Below are 20,738 nucleotides of genomic sequence, written 5' to 3' on the forward strand. Positions count from 1 at the left end.
GGGCGGCTTCGATAGGAAACTGGGATGGTGTGTGCTCCTTGCTCTGGGGGCCGTGGGGGAAGTGAAGGGTTGCGGCTGTGGTTTATGGGGGTCTCCTGTCTTTTGGACTTTGGATGGACTGCTTCTGAACCAGGGAGAATACCAGGGAGTCAGCAGGTCACTGAGCCACTGCTCGGCCTTCTGTGAGTACCTTCCTTCTGCAAGGCACTGGGATTTGGGGGGACTTGGATTGGCCCCTACTCAGGGAAGGGCTGAGGTCCCAGAACCTCTCTCCTGCTCCCAGAAGGTTTTGCCAAGGATGGGGCTGGGATTGTTGACCCTGTGAAAACCTTACAGGGTAGGCTGTTTGAGTGAGAGGTAGCCCTGGTTTGGGTCCCATTGTGGGAAGGCTGCGTGGCAGACAGACAGCCTTACTGTGTTTTAGCTGAACAGAACAAAGTCAGTCACCTTTCTTTCTTTCTTTCTTTCTTTCTTTCTTTCTTTCTTTCTTTCCTTCCTTCCTTCCTTTCTTCCTTCTTTCTTTCATTCAAGATTCCTTTATTTACTGTACATTTGGGGTTTTGCCTGCATATGTCTGTATGAGGGTGTCAGATCACCTGGAGCTAGAGCTACAGACAGTTGCAAAGTGTCGTGTGGGTGCTGGGAATTGAACCCTGGTTCTTTGGAAGAGCAGCCAGTGCTCTTAACCTCTTGAGCCATCTCTCTAGCCCCTAGAAATCTACATTTCTATATTGAACCATCCCTGAGGTACAACCGCATGGCCGCCACTTGTTGAGTGGAAGCTTGCAGACCAAGGGTCTCGGTTATACTTGTGTAGCTCTAGACACGGTAGAGAAGACTAAGGGGTGGGTGAAGACGGGCTCCCTCCGCCACCATCACCTGGCGCCAGATACTCTCATTGGTGTTGGGGGACTGAGGTGTGCAGTAATGCACTGGATGGGGAGGCCGGCCTCTACTCTCATTCTGGATCATAGATCTGGTGTGTACTCTGGGCCCAGGGGATCAGATGCCTCCTTGCAGGCCTCTGGCTCCAGAGAAGAATAAGCAGGGATCTTGGTGCTCAGATAGGGGCCTGTGCTGCCTTCCAGCCCTCAGATGGGTGCTCTTACCTGTGCAATGGATGAGTCTCCCGAGGGACAGGACCACACCTTTGTAAATCAAACCTAGCCATACCCAGAATGACAGTCCCTCAGCATCTTGGATCTGTTGGGGCCTGCTGCAAAGCCCCCCCCACTTCAACAGCCACCTCTTACCCTGCACATGCATGCTTACCTGCGTGCTTGCACTTACATGGCTGTCTTGTGAAACTGAGTGTTTCATCTCACTATGTAGCAGCTGAAGCAGAGCTGGGAGGGTCGCACAAGTCCCACCGTCTTCTGGCCACTAGGTTCTGGGAAGCCAATGAAGGGTCCCCAGCGTTGAGACCCCCACCCCCAGTCATCTCTAGTAGAACCTCTACTCCTTTCCCCAGCCCTACTTGACCATAAACCCATCAAGGGCAGGAGCTCAGAAGCTCCCACCACAGTCCCTCAGCCCCCTCCTTGTTTTGGGGTGGAGGAGCTGTCATCTGTCCCCTGGGGGTGGCAGATGGCCATGTAGTTTGGAAAGGAAAACAGCACAATTTAGAATTAGTCCCGGGTGAGAGGCCACAGCAACATCTGCCTCCGGATGCTTTGGGGAATCACATTTCTATGGAGCAGCGCTGCCAGGGAGGTGGGAGCCAGCACAGTGGAAATACTGAAGCCGCCAACAAAGCGCAGGCAGCAGTTGTGGGATGGCAGGCACAGGGGCCGTTTGTACTCCACTGCATCTGCGGAAGCCCGCCCCCTTCCTGGGCCCCTGCCTGCCTGTCACTCACCTGCAGCCAGCCACAGCGGGACAGCTCACACCTCAGGCCTTGGAGTGTGTGGCGTAGAAGTGAAGTGGAGAAGTAGGTGCCCTAGGGAGGCCTCCAGAAGGAAGTAAAGAGGGCGCACCTGCCATGGCCAGGTTCCCACTGCGGGCAGCCTTCAGTGGCAGAGCATTGCACAGCGCAGGCAGTTCTCATCTTGGTGACAGTTCAGGCTCCTGTCCAGAGGAAGTCCCACCTTTCAGTCTTGGAGGGGTCCTTCTGCTACCTGGACAGGAGGTGACTCAGGGGAAGCAGGGCACATCCTGGGTCTCTCAGGGAGGCCCTGGTCTGGTGCTTAGGGATCCCCCCCCTAGTGAGTGTAGACTGTTGGCTACAGCTTCCCATGCGGCGGGGGTTAGGTGCCCCTTCGTTGCTCCCAACCACAGCATTGAGGACCGAATGGCCACTGATGCTGGAGATCGTGGCTCTTTGACTGTAGCCCGGCTGTGACCTCAAGGTCCCTCCTATCGTCTTTGGGACATCTGAATGCTGTGAGGAAAGAATGTGGCTAGGTGGCACAGAGGTTAGACAGGCAGGGCACAGACAGAGGAGAAGGGCCTTTGAGCTTCCCCAGTTCCCCAGCTGCCCCTGAGCTAGACCCTGCCACCTGGCTCCGGGCATCGGAGGGATGGTCCTATCCAGGTAGTCCTGCTGGTCTTCCAGCTGTGGTATGTTGGTGGTGGTGGACAGTGGCCTCACCCTGGTAGGCCCAGCTAGGCGACATGCCTGCACTGTGGTGTCCCCAAGCCCAGGGTGGTAGTGGGGCGGACAATGGGCCTTCTCAGTCACCACACTCCCCCACGGAGGAGCGTCCCTGGCCACCGGCTCCCCAGCTCCTGCCCCACCCGCTGGGGTTGGCGTCTGGCCGCACCCAGCAGGAGCAGCTGTCCCCTCCACGGACGCACCTGCTCCCTGATGCCCTTTGTCCATGCTGCCGGCGCCTGATTTATTGGCCATATTTTCCCCCTTGCTGGTCCAGCAGAACACAGCCGCGCTGGCGAGTGTGCGTCCCGTTTAGGCGGGCTCCCCCAGTCCTCCCATTGTGGTTCCTATTCAGGGTGTTATAGGGAACACAGCCCGTGGCTGCATAGGAAAACGACTGTGAGCAGGTCTGGGGCCTTTGGCTACATTCAGTGTCTTTACCTTGAGAAACGTAACCAGGGTAGGGGGGTTGCTTGGGGGCTGGAGACCCAGAATGGCATTGGGCTTGCCCCATTTTCCCACCCAGGGAAAGCTTCCCGCCTCCTGGAGCCTTGGTCTCACTGGCCAAGAGCCCCCCCCCACTCCTCTAGTCTGCAGGGATGGGTGGACGGCAGCTCCATTTGGCTTTGAAGATGAAGTGCTCCCTCTGTCCCTCAACACCCCCTCCCCTGTGGCTTCACCAGTGGCTGGGAAAGAAAAAAAAAAACCTTTTCTCCAAAGTGGGCTGAGGCCAACTCTGCCCGACAAAGGGGCATTGATCCAGAGAGGAGGGCTGCTTCTAGGGGCCAGCCTCAGCCTGCAGATCCCAGGCTCCCAGCGGCCTCTCCAGCCGGTTGGTAACTGAATCCATGAGTAGCAAAAGCAGCGTCTGCCTCCTAGCCTCCCTAAGTGTGGCTGCGCCAGAGCCTAGGTGCCCCAGAGAAGCAGGTGTGGATCTCAGTGGCTGGTCACACTGGTGGGGAGGTACCCCATGCAGGAGGAGCCAGATGTCTCCCCCTGCCACACACACACCACTTCCCATGCTGTGCAGGAGCCATTGCAAAGGCTTGAGTTAACTCCCCGGGGGAGGGGGTGATTTGTTTTCTTTAAGCCAGTTGGTTTGAGACTTTTGGCTTCTGGCAACAGATGGTCGCCGGAGTGGCCATTTTGTGTCCTCCTTACCCAAGCCGTGGACACAGATGAAAGGCTTCAGAGAGGACAGATGCCTCTCAGTACTTCTGCTGAGATACCTGACCCCAGGCCCCAAGCTGCCTCCCGCAGCCCTTAGTGGGGAGGCCTCTCCTGGGGCCGCTCGCACATGCACATGGAGGTTTGGTTATATAAATAGCAGCTGAGAAGCAAGTGGAGACCAGCAGGCTGGTACTAGAGGTGGGGAGTGGCCACAGCCTCCGCTTTGGGGGCTTGGGGATCAAGGGGCAGTCTGTCCCAGTGGGCAGGCTATGTTGATAGGGACTGTGTCTACCCAGAACCAACCTGTGACCCCCACCACGGGGGCTGCTTTGTCAGCCAGCACGTTCTGCCTCAGAGCCTTTGCCTCTGGGAAGAGCTTGGCTTGGCTGCTCCCAGAGCCTTCTCTGGGAGTGTGGGACCTGGAGGTGGGGCAGGCGTGGGGTCTGGGAATTTATGGCAGGCAGGTGGCTAAGGCAGTGGCTGGGGCAGTGGTGGACCTTGAGCTTGTCCCTTCAGGGAACCGGTGAGTCTAAGCACAGAGACAGGAACTCCCCACCTGCGTGGAGATGGGGCGGGCTCAGCCCACCAGAGGGCCCCGCAAAGAGCTGAGGAGAGCTGTCCTCCACTGCATCGAGTCTCAGAGAACAGTGCTACTGCTGCTGGGCGCACAGAGAAGTCGTGTCTGGAGATTTAATTTGTCCCCTGAGGGGGTGCCGTGGCTGCCCGGAGCATGCTATGAGGAGCCTGTGTCTGGGAGCTGAGTTGTAGAGAGTGGGCGCCAGCCTGCATCCTGGCATGGCCCCCTTGCTACGGGGCAGGAACTGAATAGAAAGAAAGCACACACACTCTCCAGTCTGCTCCGCTTCCCGCGTTTACTGTGCTATTGATGTTTGAAAGTCGAAGGAACCGTGAACTCTTTTATTACCCAGATGATGCATATTCATGACAGAAGCTGGGAGAGAAAAGCAGATCTGCCTCCCAAATGAGAGTTTCACAGAGTGCCCCCCCTCCTTGGGACTCTGCTGGGCCTGCAGGGGCCCCTTCTCCATGGCTCTCTGAAAGTATAGACCCACAGGTTTGAAATCTGCCTGGTCTGAAATTCAAGCTGGTCTTGTCTCTAGCCTGACCCCAGTTAGCAGTTGTTATTATTTCTTTTTATTGAGGTGAAGTTCACTTAGTACGTGAAAGTACCTGCTTTGAGGTGAGCGCCTCCAAGGTACTGGCTCGCATTCCAGAAATTTCGTCATCTCAAGAACCTCTGCCCAAGCACCAAGCAGCCACCGCACCTCTGTTCTAGAACCTGATTCCAGTTGCACCTGCTGCCCAGGGTGGGCATAGCTGTGGCCATGACAGTAAGGAGGGCTGGGGAACTAACTGCCCTGCATGTCTGTCAACAGCTGCAGCGGCCCTTTCGTGGGCCAACGGTGCCAGGACCCCAATCCGTGCCTGAGCACACCCTGCAAGAACTCTGGGACATGCCATGTTGTGGACCACGGTGGCACTGTGAATTATGCCTGCAGCTGCCCCCTGGGTTTCTCTGGGCCCCTCTGCCTGACACCTCTGGACAATGCCTGCCTAGCCAACCCCTGCCGCAACGGGGGCACCTGTGACCTGCTCACGCTCACAGAATACAAGTGCCGTTGCCCCCCAGGATGGTCAGGTAAGGGCTGTAAGAAGGCTGTGAGCTTCATGGCTGGGACCCTCACAATAGTCCAGGCTACCGTACTATCCACGTTGACTTGAGATACTCTGGTATGCCACGCCTTCTCCTGGCTCAGAGATAAGCAGGGATCTACCATCTAGAAAAAATCTTGGTCAGGAACTCTGGTCCTTTTCCAGCCCTGAACTGTCTGATTTTTGACTGCACTATTGCAAAGCCCCGAACCCTCACTATTCCGTGAGCAAAGGGGGAGTCCTCATGCAGCCCTCGTTTCATCCTCTCCTTGCCAGGATGCTTTGAGCTGCCAACGGTTATATATGTGGGGTCCATGAGACAGCTAGGTACAAATTTTAGGCTACCCATTCCTGTCTCTGTCCTTGGGCGGTCACTCGGTCTCTTGTAATCCCCAGTCCTCTGTGTGCAGAAAGATGTTGATGTTTTGCAGCAGGTACTAATAATCATCCCTGGTTGGTGCCTCCATGATGTCCAAATCTTCCATGGGCTCATAGGGAGGCCCTGGCCACCGCTGACCTTCTTATCGCTCCCCCCACCCCCTTTCCAGGAAAGTCATGTCAGCAAGCCGACCCATGTGCCTCCAACCCCTGTGCCAATGGTGGCCAGTGCCTGCCCTTTGAGTCTTCGTACATCTGTGGCTGCCCAGCTGGCTTCCATGGCCCCACCTGCAGGCAAGATGTTAACGAGTGCAGCCAGACCCCTGGGCTGTGCCGCCACGGAGGCACCTGCCACAATGAGATCGGCTCCTATCGCTGTGCCTGCCGTGCCACACACACCGGTCCCCACTGTGAACTGCCCTATGTGCCCTGCAGCCCCTCACCCTGCCAGAATGGGGGCACCTGCCGCCCTACGGGAGACACCACCCACGAGTGCGCCTGTCTGCCAGGTAGGTCCCATCTCCATATGCTGGCCTCTAACCTGGATGTTTATGCCTGTGCGTGTTCTGTTGTCAAGCCAGAGGGGCGCAGAAAGGGGATCACAGCCTTTGTGGAGGGAGCATAGGAGGAAATTTGGAGAAGGCCAGCAGCAGAGATCTTGGCAGACGGGGCATGGTTCTCAGGAGCAGGTGTCCACGGAGGAAGCTTTAGGAGTAGTGTAAGAGCAGGTCAAGATAGAGGTACCAGGTCTGGAGAGATGGCTCAGCAATTGGGAGCACTGGCTGCTCTTCCAGAGGACCCCGGTTCAGTTCCCATCACCCACATGGCAGCTCACAACTGTTTGTAATCCAAGTTCCAGTAGTTCTGACTCCCTCACCAATGCATATTTAAAAAAATAGAGGTACCAGAAGCCAGGTGACCCTCTCAATGGCACCACACACTTCAGGCCCCTCTAGTCCATTTCTGTCTGGGCCATCTGTTGAGATCTGACAGTTGGGTGCATGAGCCCCAAGCCTTCTTTCTGCTCAGGGTGACTTCCCGTGATGCTCCCTTCATCCTGAAACTCCCCTGATCCTGGCCACCTAACACCCTGTCTATACCCTGAGCCTCTCAAGGCTGGGGCTAACCTGCCTTCACAAACATTCCTAAGCTGCCTGGAACCTACGTGTGAGTCTCTGTATGTCAGGAGAGCAGCCTGTTGTGGGCAGTCCCTGGGGTTTCCCCTGTCTCGGGGGATGCAAGTTGAGTAGTAGGGCCTTAAGGACTTTAGGGGCTGAGAATTGCTCATCACTTTCTCAGCAGTGCTCTTCCTTCTGGGCTGGCTGTCTCTGCAGGGGTGGGGCCTGCAGGCCCAGCCCTAGTCCTTTCTGCTGCCTCTGTAAGGACGGTAACCCAGAGATTTGAGACCTCGTCTCAGCCACATACCGGGCAGTTGGGAGGAAGAGAGAATGGGCTCAGAAAATAGGAATAGGTTTGGTTGCTGGGGATAACCTCAGGTCACCCCACCCCCTTTGCAACCCTGGGCCCCTGAAAAAGGGAAGTTCCCTTCTACCCTGAGCTTGCAGAGCCAGCCTCAAGACTCTGCGTGCAGACACTGGCTTGTGCATTTCCTGAAAGTCATTGGGCAAGCTTGGAGGTAACAGACAGCTACATACACATTCTGTGGCTAGCTAGACTTTCTGGAGGGCTGGGACAGAATCTTCATGCTCAGCAGGCCCCAGAGCTGTGGGTTCAGATCCTTCTTGTGGCCACATAAGACCTCAGGCGTTAGAACTTGGGCTGAGAGGCTGGAATGGTGGGTCTGTCGTGTGGGCCGGGAGAAAGCGGCTTTGTCCAAGGAGATTGTGCGTGGAGCCGGCACCAATCTACCTTAGGCAGGGTGGGGTGGGTCAACTCAGGGTGCTGGGAGGTAGACAGGAGGGGAGGAAGAGCTGGGTGGGGTCTACTTACCATAACTGGTGGGTCTCAGAGGTTGATGTGTGGAGACTGGGTCACCCCTAAAAACAGGACACCTAGTACCCAGCGTGAAGACTGTTTCAGAGTAAGGAGAGGTGAGAATTATTTGCCCAAGTCGCCGTTGAAGGGACTCAGTCAGGGCTCAGTTATACCTACCGTTCGGTCTCTCGGATAGCCCTGTACCAGGTCCCCTGAGGGGCACATGACCCAGGGAGATACAGGGCACTAAGGTCAGGACAGAACTCAGCCCTGGGAGCTCTGACTAGGAACTGAAGTGGCTTTGGTTCCTGTGTACCTGCTGAGCCCCGCTTGGCTCCCTCATGCTCTCACAGGCCCTATTTCCCTGGAAGATGCTGTATAGGCAGCGGAGGCTCCAGCCAGGCTGCACGTGGGACTTAAGCTGTCTTGTCCTCTCCCGCAGTGAGATCATTCTGCACTGCCCAGGGCACCTCCAGGCTCAGTTCTAGCCCTGAAACTTGTCCTGTGTTAGAATAAAACTCTGCGCAGGCAGGGAGACATGGTGTTTGGTCCTGCTGACCCCTAGGTGGGCATTAGGCTCCAGACGGGCTCTTCCTCCACCCAGACAAGCGTTTGTTCTTCACGTTGACTTTTCCTAGTCTCCAGCTTTTTGCTGTGGTGCAAGCTGGTGGGGTGGAAGGGGAATCTTTGAGGAGGAGCCGAATAGGTGGGTTCTCCAAGGGCAGGAGGGGTTCAAAGGCATCCCCAGAGAGGGTGTTAATTAGTAACTGGCTGCAGGTTTGGCTGTTGCCAGACTCGCCTTTCTGGGTTGATCATTGAACCGGCGGGAGTTGAGGAGATTAATAGCTAACTGGCTGCTGAGGAGGCCCTCATGAAGGCCACGCTGCAGGCCACACCTCTGGGGCCCAGCCCCAGGCTAGATGGGCTGCTTTAACCTGTGAGGGGAGAGACGTGTGCCCTGGTTGTGCTCCGAGGAGAAGGGCTCACAGGTCCTGATTCAGCAGGCCTGCCTGTGTCCCACCGCTCTGGTTTCCAGCAAAGTGCTCCCAAGCCCCAATTTCAGCTCCAACAGTTGTAGGTATTGGTGGCTGCCACACTGGTTTAGTGTAGAGGACCCCAGGGTGTAGTCATCAGAAACTCTGTTAGTGGCTTTGTGGCAGAACCTTCTGGAACACTGTATTCCTGGATCCCTGTCTGTTTAGCCAGCCCTTTACACAGCGACTTTGTAGAGAGGATCTGTCACCTGTGGACACAGGAGCAGGGAGGCCACGGAGGGTTCGATAGATGCCTTGTCCTGAGCAGGGCATTGCGGGCCCAGCCAGAAACTGAAGCCACTGGAGCCCAGCAGGCCCCTAAGGTTGGTTTGACCTGATGGACCCTGTTCCACAGGCTTTGCTGGCCAGAACTGTGAAGAAAATGTGGATGATTGTCCAGGAAACAACTGCAAGAACGGGGGTGCCTGTGTGGATGGTGTGAATACCTACAATTGCCGCTGCCCACCGGAATGGACAGGTATGTCCATGGGACTTCCACGGGGCAGCCTTCCACCAACTCAACTGCACACAGTGGAGTGATAGGAAGGCCTGAGCTCTGTCCTATGCTGGGGAAGCCCGAGCTGGAAGACCCAGGGTGACCCAGGAGACTGGTGGTGCAGGGCAGCTCCTGTGCCTCCACTTGGTCAGCACAGCCCAGCATCCACGGGTTCTCGTGGGCTATTAGCACACTTCCAGAATCAGACTCTCAGCACTGAGCCAGAGAGGAGTCTAGCACTCTGGGCAAGCTACCCAGGAATGGATACCAAGGCTGTCCTCAGGGGGCTCACTGGTTAACGGTAAACTAGGACAGCCATGAGATGACAGCCCTTTGGGCTGGAGAATGGAGTGATGGGTGCTGGTTGCACACGCCAGCTAGGAAGACTTCCTGGAGAGAGTGACTTGCAGCCCACAGTCCAGGGCCGGGAGCTCAGTGCGTAGCATCTCTTGAGGTTGATGGTCCCGTGGCCCTCGCAGGTCAGTACTGCACAGAGGATGTGGATGAGTGTCAGCTCATGCCCAACGCTTGCCAGAATGGTGGGACCTGCCACAATACCCATGGTGGCTACAACTGTGTGTGTGTCAACGGCTGGACTGGCGAGGACTGCAGTGAGAACATCGACGACTGTGCCAGCGCCGCCTGTTTCCAGGGTGCCACCTGCCACGATCGTGTGGCCTCCTTCTACTGCGAGTGTCCCCATGGGCGCACAGGTGAGTGAGTGTGAGAGTCTCCCAGGAGAAAACGAGCTTGGTTGGCTCACCATCCCTGGCTACACACACCTGGGACACTGTGGGTGAGGTGGCAGGGACCAGCTTCGGTCAGACAGACAGCTGCAGAGCTGGGCATTCGGCTCAGTTGGTAGAGTACCTGCCTAGCATGCGTAGGGGGCCTGGATGCAACTCCCAGGGCCAAATAAACTGTGTGGGTAGTGGTACATGTCTGTCAGTCTAACACTCAGGGAACGGTAGATCAAAAGTTCAAGATCTCCTTTGGCTATATAGCAAACTTGAGTCCAGCCTGGACTATGTGAGAGACCCTCTCTCAGAGAAGCAGAAAACAAAACAAACAAGAAACAGAAGATAAAGCAGTGGCTCTTTGGCACCTCAGCAAGGACTGGGTGGGTCTTGCTAGGCAGAGACAGAGGCATCCTGGTGACAAGACACTTGGCAGTGGTCTGAGCATTGTGGGATGCTTGAGTGGGTCACGGAGATCCCTTTCGGGGTGTTGGGTGAGGATGGCCCAGCTGCAGCAGCCAGTCATTCCCAGGACAGGGAAAAGCCATGGCCACTCACCACAGCCCCCCTGTCTAGGTCTGCTGTGCCACCTCAACGACGCATGCATCAGCAACCCCTGCAACGAGGGCTCCAACTGCGACACCAATCCTGTGAACGGCAAGGCCATCTGCACTTGCCCCTCTGGGTACACGGGGCCAGCCTGCAGCCAGGACGTGGATGAATGTGCTCTGGGTAGGTGCAGAGGCAATGGCAAGGCTTGCCATACGGGGGTGTGTGACCTGTCCTAGAGAACCAGCAGCAAGATCAGCCCTCATCTGTGCCTCCCCCACCAGGTGCCAACCCTTGTGAGCATGCGGGCAAGTGCCTCAACACACTGGGTTCCTTTGAGTGCCAGTGTCTACAGGGCTACACGGGCCCCCGCTGTGAGATTGATGTCAATGAGTGCATCTCCAACCCATGTCAGAATGATGCCACCTGCCTGGACCAAATTGGGGAGTTCCAGTGTATATGTATGCCAGGTATGTGTGTGCTGCCTCCCGCCCTCGGGGCTGCCAACAGCAGGGAGACTTGCAAGAGTCAAGGCTGGGTAGCTTCAAGTAAGACTTCAGTCAGGGTTGGCAGCATCTGGGGAACTGAGCCTCAGTTACCAGGACAAAGCAGATGGGCTGGCATACTAGGGCTTTATGAGGGAGGGTCGTTTCTGTCCCAAGTCTTCAGCCGGGGAGGGGGGCTCTAATAGGGCCGACTAAAGCTGTCCTCAGTCCTACCATCTCCCGTCCTCAGGTTACGAGGGTGTGTACTGTGAGGTCAACACGGACGAGTGTGCCAGCAGCCCCTGCCTGCACAATGGCCACTGCGTGGACAAGATCAACGAGTTCCTGTGTCAGTGCCCCAAAGGTGAGGCCACCTACTTCCCACAGGACCTGTGTGTGTCCTCTTGATCTCTTCCCAGACTACTTTAGGGAAGCCTTTACCTTGTGAGTTGACCAGGATGTTCTCAGGCCTCCCTCAAAGGTGAAGGCCCACCCGAGTGAGCAGCGGGCATCGAGTCCACGCTGAGATGTAGGGAGTCTGGCACCAGAAGACATTTACTACAGGGGGAAGGCTGACAGGAGCTGCAGTGCTCCTGAGATAGGAGGGTCCACCTGCCTGGCTCTCCCCATGCCCACCTCTTGACGGTCATGGGGAGTGAGGACACAGTGTGGGCATCTGACCGATAGGGCTGGGAAGGACTTGGAGGAACTGGGGAGGGGATGGAGGGGCCTTGGGAAGGTGTCTCGCCTGCCTCAGGGCTGGACCAGGCCTCGGGCCTTCTGAGATGTAAATCAGCCATCCTAGACATGGTTGAGCCAGGGGAGCCCCATTCACAGCCTAGTGCAGCTGTAACCATAGCAACCAGAGGCGGTTTGGGGAAAAAGGACCCTCTGTTGGGCCAGGGAGGCAGCCACTGAGCAGTGCTGAACAAGGAGCTTTGATCAGAGGGGCAGGGGTGCAAGGGGCGGGTAGAAGCCTGGAGGTCAGCTGCACCTTGGGCCAAAGCACCCTCTAGGGATCCCATGTGGGCAGGGTTCGTGGGTACCAACCAAGGGGCTAGGATACAGTCAGATGTGACCATCTCCTCTCCCTTGGCCACAGGCTTCAGCGGGCACCTGTGCCAGTATGACGTGGATGAGTGTGCAAGCACACCTTGCAAGAACGGTGCCAAGTGTCTGGATGGGCCCAACACCTACACCTGTGTGTGCACGGAAGGTACGAGAGGCAGCGAGGATCGGGGGAGGGGCACGGGGCCAGACTGTAGCAGGGGGACCGGAGACTGGGGAGGCCTTCGTCTGGAGCCATCTCACCCGGGGATCGGGAGCTTCGCTCCGCTTTGACTCCAGGCGGGAGGAGTGAGACTACCCCAGGGCATGTGACACCTCCACATCCATCAGTGACCTGGCAGTGACACTGGACACTGGTTTCCCAAGGTGTGGCCAGCTGAGTGTTGAGGGGGTAAATGGCCCTGAGGCTCAACTGTGCCCACCCTTCCCGTGACCCAGGTTACACAGGGACCCACTGCGAGGTGGACATTGACGAATGTGACCCTGACCCCTGCCACTATGGGTCCTGCAAGGATGGTGTGGCCACCTTTACCTGCCTCTGCCAGCCAGGCTACACAGGCCATCACTGCGAGACCAACATCAACGAGTGCCACAGCCAGCCGTGCCGCCACGGGGGCACCTGCCAGGACCGTGACAACTCCTACCTCTGCTTGTGCCTCAAGGGGACCACAGGTGACTGGCCAGAACTGGCAATGGGTAGAAAAGGCAAGGCTAGTCTTGGAAGCTGACCGCATGTCACTCTGACCCTAGGGCCCAACTGTGAGATCAACCTGGATGACTGTGCCAGCAACCCCTGTGACTCAGGCACATGTCTGGACAAGATCGACGGCTACGAGTGTGCCTGTGAGCCAGGCTACACAGGTGAATGGCCGAAGTCAGAGGTCAAGGTTAACCCTAGAGTCGTCAGATGAGTGAGGCTTGGGGTCAGCAGGGGTTCAGTGGCTGGATGACACAAGCTGGATTGCCACTACCCGGCTCTTGGGCTGCCAGCCAGTGGAGGTGTCAGAAAGACTGAATGGCCTCCACGTGCCTTCTGTCCCCTGTGAGTGTCGGCCCTGGCCACATAAGGTCTGATGGCCCAGTGAGCCGTGATGTGGTGACCTGACCTCTGAGGCCAGGCTTTAGGGCATGTGTTTTGCCTCTGATGCCTTAGATCTGAATGGATCCTTAGCTTCTCTGGGCCCCAGGGGTCTTGTGAACCAGAGGGACAGTGGTTTGTCCCAGAGATACTCTGGGAGGACAGCAGGAGAGAATGGGTCTCAAGACTATAGTGACACTGGGCTGAATGACCCTGTTGGTAAGATGTTGGCCTAACGTGCATGAAGCCCTGGGTTCATAAGCCAGATGCGGTGGCGTATGTTTTGTAACGCCAGCACTTTGACATTCAAAGCAAGGGGGTCAGAAGTTGGGGTCATTCCCAGCTTCTTAGTGAGCTTGAGGCCACACTGGAATACATGAGACCCTGTGGCTCTTTGCTACATAGAGCAGTTCACCATAGCTCAGAACTGCATGGGGAAACTGAGGCCCAGAAAGGTCTAGCTCCAGGAGGGGTGGGCTCTGGGTGGCAGGCCTGGTATCTGAATCCCTCCCCACCCACAGGGAGCATGTGCAACGTCAACATTGATGAGTGTGCAGGCAGCCCCTGTCACAATGGGGGTACCTGTGAGGATGGCATCGCTGGCTTCACCTGCCGCTGCCCTGAGGGCTACCACGACCCCACGTGCCTGTCTGAGGTTAACGAGTGCAACAGTAACCCCTGCATCCACGGGGCTTGCCGGGATGGCCTCAATGGGTACGTCAGGCTGGCCTGGGACGTGCCAGCTGGAAGCCTGGGGCAGACACAGGCTGGGTGGATGGGTGCTCCGGGGTACCAGTGGTCCTGAGGTCAGCCCCTAGCATCTTCCCAGCATCCCCGGGCTGTGTCCTCATTGGTCAGCATCAGCTCAAGATACAGACCTTAAGTACCCTAAAAACCTGTGGTAGCTGAAGCAGTCTTCTGATAACTGTGATAAGGACAGGTGTGGAGGGGGCGGGGCACAGGACATGGATAAACAGACTATTAAAGTCTTTTATTAAACCTATTAAAGTTTTACACAGAAAGTCAGTAAATTGTCAAGTTCACATTGTCCCAATCTGGAACCCTTGCACCATTTTGGGCAAGGTGGGTACCTCCAGCCCACCTTACAAGAGTGGCCCAGGAGACGATGTGTCTAGCAGGAGGGCTCTGAGCCCAGGCTGCAGCACAGTCCTCTGTGTAGGTACAAGTGTGACTGTGCCCCTGGATGGAGTGGAACAAACTGTGACATAAACAACAACGAGTGTGAGTCAGATCCTTGTGTCAACGGCGGCACCTGCAAAGACATGACCAGTGGCTATGTGTGCACCTGCCGAGAAGGCTTCAGTGGTAAGTGTCGTGGGTGGCGTGGCAGAATGGGTCCTCCCTGGTGGCCTGGGCATGCCAGTACAGCCCACAGCATCCTCTTGGTCCACCTGACTGACGTACTGTTGGTGTCGCTCAGGCTTTGCCTCTGGCTCTCCAGGGTAAATGCCCACGGGAGAGGTGCAGGCCTGCCCACTCTCGCTCCCCTTCTTACAGGCCCAAACTGCCAGACCAACATCAACGAGTGTGCCTCCAACCCCTGCCTGAACCAGGGGACCTGTATCGATGACGTTGCTGGGTACAAGTGCAACTGTCCTCTGCCCTATACAGGTACAAGCAGCCAAGGAAGGGGTGTAATGGGCTCTGGTGGTAGCCAGTAGGGCTGAAAGTGTACGGGACCACCAGGCATTCTAGAAGGTTCTGCTCCTTGCTGAGAGCCTTAGGTCCTGCAGCACTTGAGCCGGAGCCTTGGGATAGAGTCACCAGATGAGCAAACGTAGATGCCTGGGAGGAAACTCCAGGGTGTGTGTGTCCGGGTGTTTATCTGGCAGGCCAGGAGTGAGATGAGCACTGGATTCCTCCAGGGAAGCCCGGGGGCTGGTGGATAGTACGCGGATCAGTGTCCACTTTTCCTGTGCCTCTGAGGGGCCTGGCTGCCCTCCTCTGCCGGCTGGGCCCGAGATTCCTTTGATGGCAGCTTCTTTGTGTGAGGAGACAAGGAGCCCTCTGTTTGGATGAACAGAAGTAGCTCCTGCCATGGGCACTGCCTGAGGAATGGCGAGAAATGGACCCCTGCAGGAGAGAGGAGCATAGCACGGAACATGAAAGCCATGGCCACATTGTCCCCCAAACCCTGCAGTTCCCAATACTGTCACTGGATACTGTGGCTTCATGCTGCAGTTGCTGCTGGGCTCTGGACATCCCAGCTGGGTCTGTGAAGATGGAGGGTCCTTGCTAGTGTTTTATGATGACTGGCAGCTGGTGACCAGGATGTGGTTTTTTTTTTTTCTTTTTTTGACAAAAGTTAAAGGGCCTGCATTTTGTCTCCTGTGTTGGTCAGTGAGGAAGCTGTCAGCAGCTGGGCGCACCCCATGTCCCTCTAGGTCTTGTTGCTATCGGGGCTGGCGGGAGGAGTCAAGCCATGCTGACCTGCTTCCTGCTGGCCTGCTTCCTGCTTCCCTTTGCACAATTGTCGGAAACTCTGTCAAAGTTCCTGTCTGCCCAGGTCACCGTGGAAACCGATAGAGATAGGGGCCCTGGAGACTCACACCAGCAGGCTGGGGACATGGTGGGAGACAAGGAAGATAAGGCTTCCTCGCTCAGCTCCGGAGCCAGCCATAGCCATAAACAGGAAAGCTAACCCGATCACAAGGAGAGCGGGTGCACATGGCTCCCCCAGGCGGTTATCAGATTCACTCCCTAGTGTGAGGCTTTGCCCCATGCACTCCCTAGAGCCTCAGGATCAGCTGCAGGCAGGCCTTTTCCTGGAATGGGGGAGCAGGCCAGGGTTCGCCCGGCAAAACCACCTGTTAACAGTTTGAGTCTTGTTTTGAGGTTTTTCTGGTTGGGTAAGGCCCAGGCTTCATCTTGCAGTGTTTGGGAGATGGGATGGCTTCAGGGGCTAGGTGAATGGCGCATGGAGGAAGAGTACTTGCTGTGGAAACTTGAAACCTGTTACATGAAAACAGGGCACTACTAAATGCCTGTTACCCCAACGTTTGGAAGCAGAGACTGATGTATCCTAAGAGCTTTCTGGCTGGCCTGCCTAGCTGAAATGGCAGTCTTCCAGTTCAATGAGACCGTCTCAAAGTTGATAGAAGACACCCGACATCTGTCTCTGTCTGCTTGCACACCCACGTGCCCTCACACACCCACATGCACATACCATACACTTTTTTTAAAAAAGTAGCTTCAGAGACTTGTTTCTGCTTTGTCTCTAACTTCCTGTTTGTGATTATTACTCCTCCCAGGATCAGAGTCTGGCTGGCCTATGCTTTTTTTTTTTTGTTACCCCCTCTATATGGGAGATGCTATGGGTCATGCCCACTGGGTTCTACTATTTGTCTTTCTCCTTAGGAGCCACGTGTGAGGTGGTGTTGGCCCCATGTGCCACCAGCCCCTGCAAAAACAGCGGGGTGTGCAAGGAGTCTGAAGACTACGAGAGCTTTTCCTGCGTCTGTCCCACAGGCTGGCAGGGTGAGGCTTGCCTGGTCCCACCAGACTGGGACGGGGGTGGTGGGTGGGAAGTCAAGGGACCCCGGCCAGCTCCAGGGCAGGAGGGAGTAGGCTCCGGTCTCCAGAGATGACCGCACAGGTGCTGAGCCTCCTGCTCTGAGAAGCTCTAAAAGCAGGAGATAACCTTGAGTGGCCCCTCCCATCTTAACTTTGTAGCCTTCTGTTCCCCAGAGGTCCAGCTAGGGCAGAGGCCCAGAGGGCAGCTGCAGGGGTAACCAACTGAATCTTGTCCTCACAGGTCAAACCTGCGAGATTGACATCAATGAGTGTGTGAAGAGCCCCTGTCGCCACGGTGCCTCCTGCCAGAACACCAATGGCAGCTACCGCTGCCTCTGCCAGGCTGGCTACACAGGCCGCAACTGTGAGAGTGACATCGATGACTGCCGGCCCAGTAAGTGGTACCCAGCTCTGCCCACCCAAGTTTTCGGTGTCTGTCCCTTAGGCACACATGACAGGGAGCTGCTGAATCTGAGGTGGGAATAGTCCTAGGGGCCAGCAACAGCCAGTGATGTCAGCTGCAGGGCTGTGGGTAGCCGTGTCCTCATCTCGGTCTTGCCTAGCAAGAGACAGGTCAGATGCTAGGGAGGGACAGGCCAGGAAGTGGCTGTTGAGCGCCACCGTGTACTTCACATGGGGTGACCAAAATGGCCCCAAAAGGCTTTATAGATAGATTTCCCAACCCAGTTGAATGACATGGAACAGAGGCACCAGGCACTTCACGATGATGTTATGGGGCCTGGCTGTACTCAACCTTGACACTTGGCCATTGTCAGGACCCACTGGGGCTGCCTCATCCTGAGTCAAAGCTAAGATTTAAGAGAGATTGGGGGTCTGCCCGGCGCCATCAGGGTGTGTGGAGGAGGATGGATTTCCCCGTGACTTGTCTGTGAAGCTGGCTGAGTTTGTCTTCCCACTGCCTTGGGGCCCGAGGGAAGGAATGTGTGTGGAGCAGAGCCCAGACTCAGAGCTGGGATCAACCTGGAGTGAGTGCCCCATTGACTCTGGTGTCACCAGAGGCCACCCTAAGGCTCATCCGTCTGTCCCTTCAGACCCATGCCACAATGGGGGTTCCTGCACTGATGGCATCAACATGGCCTTCTGCGACTGCCTGCCCGGCTTCCAGGGCGCCTTCTGTGAGGAGGACATCAATGAGTGTGCCAGCAATCCCTGCCGAAATGGTGCCAACTGCACCGACTGTGTGGACAGCTACACGTGCACCTGCCCTGCTGGCTTCAATGGCATCCACTGCGAGAATAACACACCGGACTGTACCGAGAGGTGGGTCCCAGACTTCTAGTCTCACGGGGAGCCTGATGGGACCCAGCCCCAGCTGAGGTGGGGCAGGGGAAGGGATGCATGGTGGAGGACACATAGTGACTGACACATGGTACCTTACACAAGTGTCTTGCCTAGACCCGGTGGACATTCAGCTCTTATTGAGTTGAATCCAGCATTGTTCATTATACTGCAGTGTCCCTCCTAAAAGGGCCATTGTGACCTTCAGTGACTTAGAACAAGGAAGTTTATCCAGAGGAATTGGTGAACCAGCCTCCTACCAAACAAGAGCTTTGTCATTCATCTTATTTCCCCTTTGCTCTGATTGCCAGGAAGCTTAACGTTAAATGTCAATCTCATGCCTGATTTGCGATGTATTTCCTGTAGTATTCTGATGTTGCCCTTGATTTCTTTTTTTGTTTGTTTGTTTGTTTCTAACCATCATGCACCTGCATGCTATAAAATCTCTAGTCATGATGTGAGTGTTGCATGCAGCCTGGCATAGAGCTGCCTTCTCCAGGCAGGGACATTAGCACACTCACTCTCCTCTGCTTCCTGTCTGCCTCCAGCTCCTGCTTCAATGGTGGCACCTGTGTGGATGGTATCAACTCCTTCACCTGCCTGTGTCCACCTGGCTTCACTGGCAGCTACTGCCAGTACGATGTCAACGAGTGTGACTCACGGCCCTGTCTGCACGGTGGCACCTGCCAAGACAGCTATGGCACCTACAAGTGCACCTGCCCACAGGGTTACACTGGCCTCAACTGCCAGGTGAGCTGAGGTTGCAGGGTGTGACCAGAGGGCCTAGGACTCTCCGCTGACCAGTGCCCAGCCCTAGGCTATGCTAGCTTCAGAGAGCCAGGGACACACAGAAGCAGTGAGGGCTCCCAGGTGCTCATATTCTCATCATGGGTTTATGGGGTCAGAGTGGACCCACATCATCTGGGAAAACGCCAACATGGGTGTTTCTAAGGGAGAAAGGTGGGTGGGGATGCCAGGCTCTTGCTTCTGCGGAGTGCGCTGTATGGCCATTTATCCGAAGCACCCCGGGGGGCGGTGGTCACTTCTGGTGGAGGATTCCAAGGGAGGGCAGTAGGATGGCCTGGGTTTGCAGAGGGCCTTGAAGGAGAGCAAGGGAGACATGGGACCCTGTCCCAGGCTGCTCCCAGGGCAGGGGGTGTCTGTGAGCTCTGTGCCTGGAGTTCTTAGGTGACATTCTTTCTGAACTGATGTGGGGATAGGCGAGGGAAGGAGAGAATGTCCTACTCCAGTTGTTCTCACCTGGGGGTCACGACCTCTACAGGGGTCACAATTGGATATCCTGCACATTAGATGTTTACATTACAGTTCATAACAGTGGCAGAACTGCAGTTATGAAGCAGCAATGAAATGATTTCATGGTCGGGCTCACCACACCATCAGGAACTAGCGGCTGTGAACTGAAAGGTCACAGCATTCATTAGGAAGGTGGAGAACCACCGTACTGCTCAGCTGGCCGGGGCCGGGGCAGCAGGGTGTCCCTGGCAGCCGGGGCGGGTGGGGAAGAGGCTGACCACCGCCTGTGTCCTCAGAATCTTGTGCGCTGGTGTGACTCAGCTCCCTGCAAGAATGGCGGCAAGTGCTGGCAGACCAACACGCAGTACCACTGCGAGTGCCGTAGCGGCTGGACTGGCCTCAACTGCGATGTGCTCAGTGTGTCCTGCGAGGTGGCCGCACAGAAACGAGGTGAGCGGCCCAGCCCCGTCTGCACTCGCCCCTGGCTCAACCCAGGCGAGGCCTACCGGGTCAGGAGGACGTGGACAGTAGCCCTGGAAGCTGCAGCCCAGGCCTCAGCTCCTTCTCATCTTGTCCCCACAGGCATCGACGTCACCCTCCTGTGCCAGCACGGAGGCCTCTGTGTGGATGAGGAAGACAAGCATTACTGCCACTGCCAGGCAGGCTACACGGGCAGCTACTGCGAGGATGAGGTGGATGAGTGCTCACCTAACCCGTGCCAGAACGGAGCCACCTGTACCGACTACCTGGGTGGCTTTTCCTGCAAGGTGTGGACCGTCCCTGGGGTGGAGGGGAGGGTATGCGCATGAGTGTCGCTGCAGGAGGGCTGTTGAGCTGGGAGCTGGTGTGTCATGGCAGACTGAGCCCAGTGTCTTGTTAGAGCAAGGCGTCACACCTGCAGGATCCATTCACATTACAGATGCGCCGGAGAAAAACCGTGCCAAGCAGTGGCTCGGGTATTCTTTTCCTAGATGCTTTTATGCTACCTGACATGTGCTACAAGACCTCACCCCTGTGGGACCAGGTGTTGTCCCTTCCCACTTTGGACAGTGACTTTAGTTTACTGAGATCCTACCTGGGGTCTGCTGGGTGAAGCCCCTCCTCAGGGCTGCCAGTGTAGGCCTAACTAGGTGTGTGAGCCTGTCTACTAGGTAGGGGACACGACACCATGACTCCAGCTAAGCTGAGGTGTGTGTCATTTCTACAGTGTGTTGCTGGCTATCACGGATCTAACTGTTCCGAGGAGATCAACGAGTGCCTCTCCCAGCCCTGTCAAAATGGGGGTACCTGCATTGATCTGACCAACACTTACAAGTGCTCCTGCCCCAGGGGCACACAGGGTAAGAGTGGGGGCCTGGGTGGTGTGGCTAGGATCCAGCCAGAGCTCACTCAATCTTGCCTTGTGGGGCCAATCTTAGTAGGAAGATGGGCTCCGCTGGCACGGGGCCCCCTTC

General features: G+C 56.4%; 1 protein-coding gene across 1 annotated transcript in view; it reads left to right on the forward strand.

Annotated features, from left to right (window-relative positions):
- Nucleotides 1–20,738, forward strand: part of Notch1 (notch receptor 1) — a 47,698-nt gene that overhangs the window by 13,869 nt on the left and 13,091 nt on the right. Inside the window, 20 exon segments of the mRNA XM_005083646.4 lie at nucleotides 5,161–5,423; nucleotides 5,986–6,324; nucleotides 9,140–9,262; nucleotides 9,760–9,993; nucleotides 10,594–10,749; nucleotides 10,851–11,036; nucleotides 11,302–11,415; nucleotides 12,154–12,267; nucleotides 12,558–12,791; nucleotides 12,870–12,980; nucleotides 13,719–13,911; nucleotides 14,378–14,523; nucleotides 14,716–14,829; nucleotides 16,576–16,695; nucleotides 16,973–17,125; nucleotides 17,784–18,012; nucleotides 18,579–18,780; nucleotides 19,581–19,734; nucleotides 19,867–20,051; nucleotides 20,492–20,624. Coding sequence (XP_005083703.1) covers nucleotides 5,161–5,423; nucleotides 5,986–6,324; nucleotides 9,140–9,262; nucleotides 9,760–9,993; nucleotides 10,594–10,749; nucleotides 10,851–11,036; nucleotides 11,302–11,415; nucleotides 12,154–12,267; nucleotides 12,558–12,791; nucleotides 12,870–12,980; nucleotides 13,719–13,911; nucleotides 14,378–14,523; nucleotides 14,716–14,829; nucleotides 16,576–16,695; nucleotides 16,973–17,125; nucleotides 17,784–18,012; nucleotides 18,579–18,780; nucleotides 19,581–19,734; nucleotides 19,867–20,051; nucleotides 20,492–20,624 — 3,503 coding nt within the window.

Source organism: Mesocricetus auratus, unplaced genomic scaffold (assembly GCF_017639785.1).
Source record: "Mesocricetus auratus isolate SY011 unplaced genomic scaffold, BCM_Maur_2.0 Super-Scaffold_100004, whole genome shotgun sequence".
Taxonomy (NCBI): domain Eukaryota; kingdom Metazoa; phylum Chordata; class Mammalia; order Rodentia; family Cricetidae; genus Mesocricetus; species Mesocricetus auratus.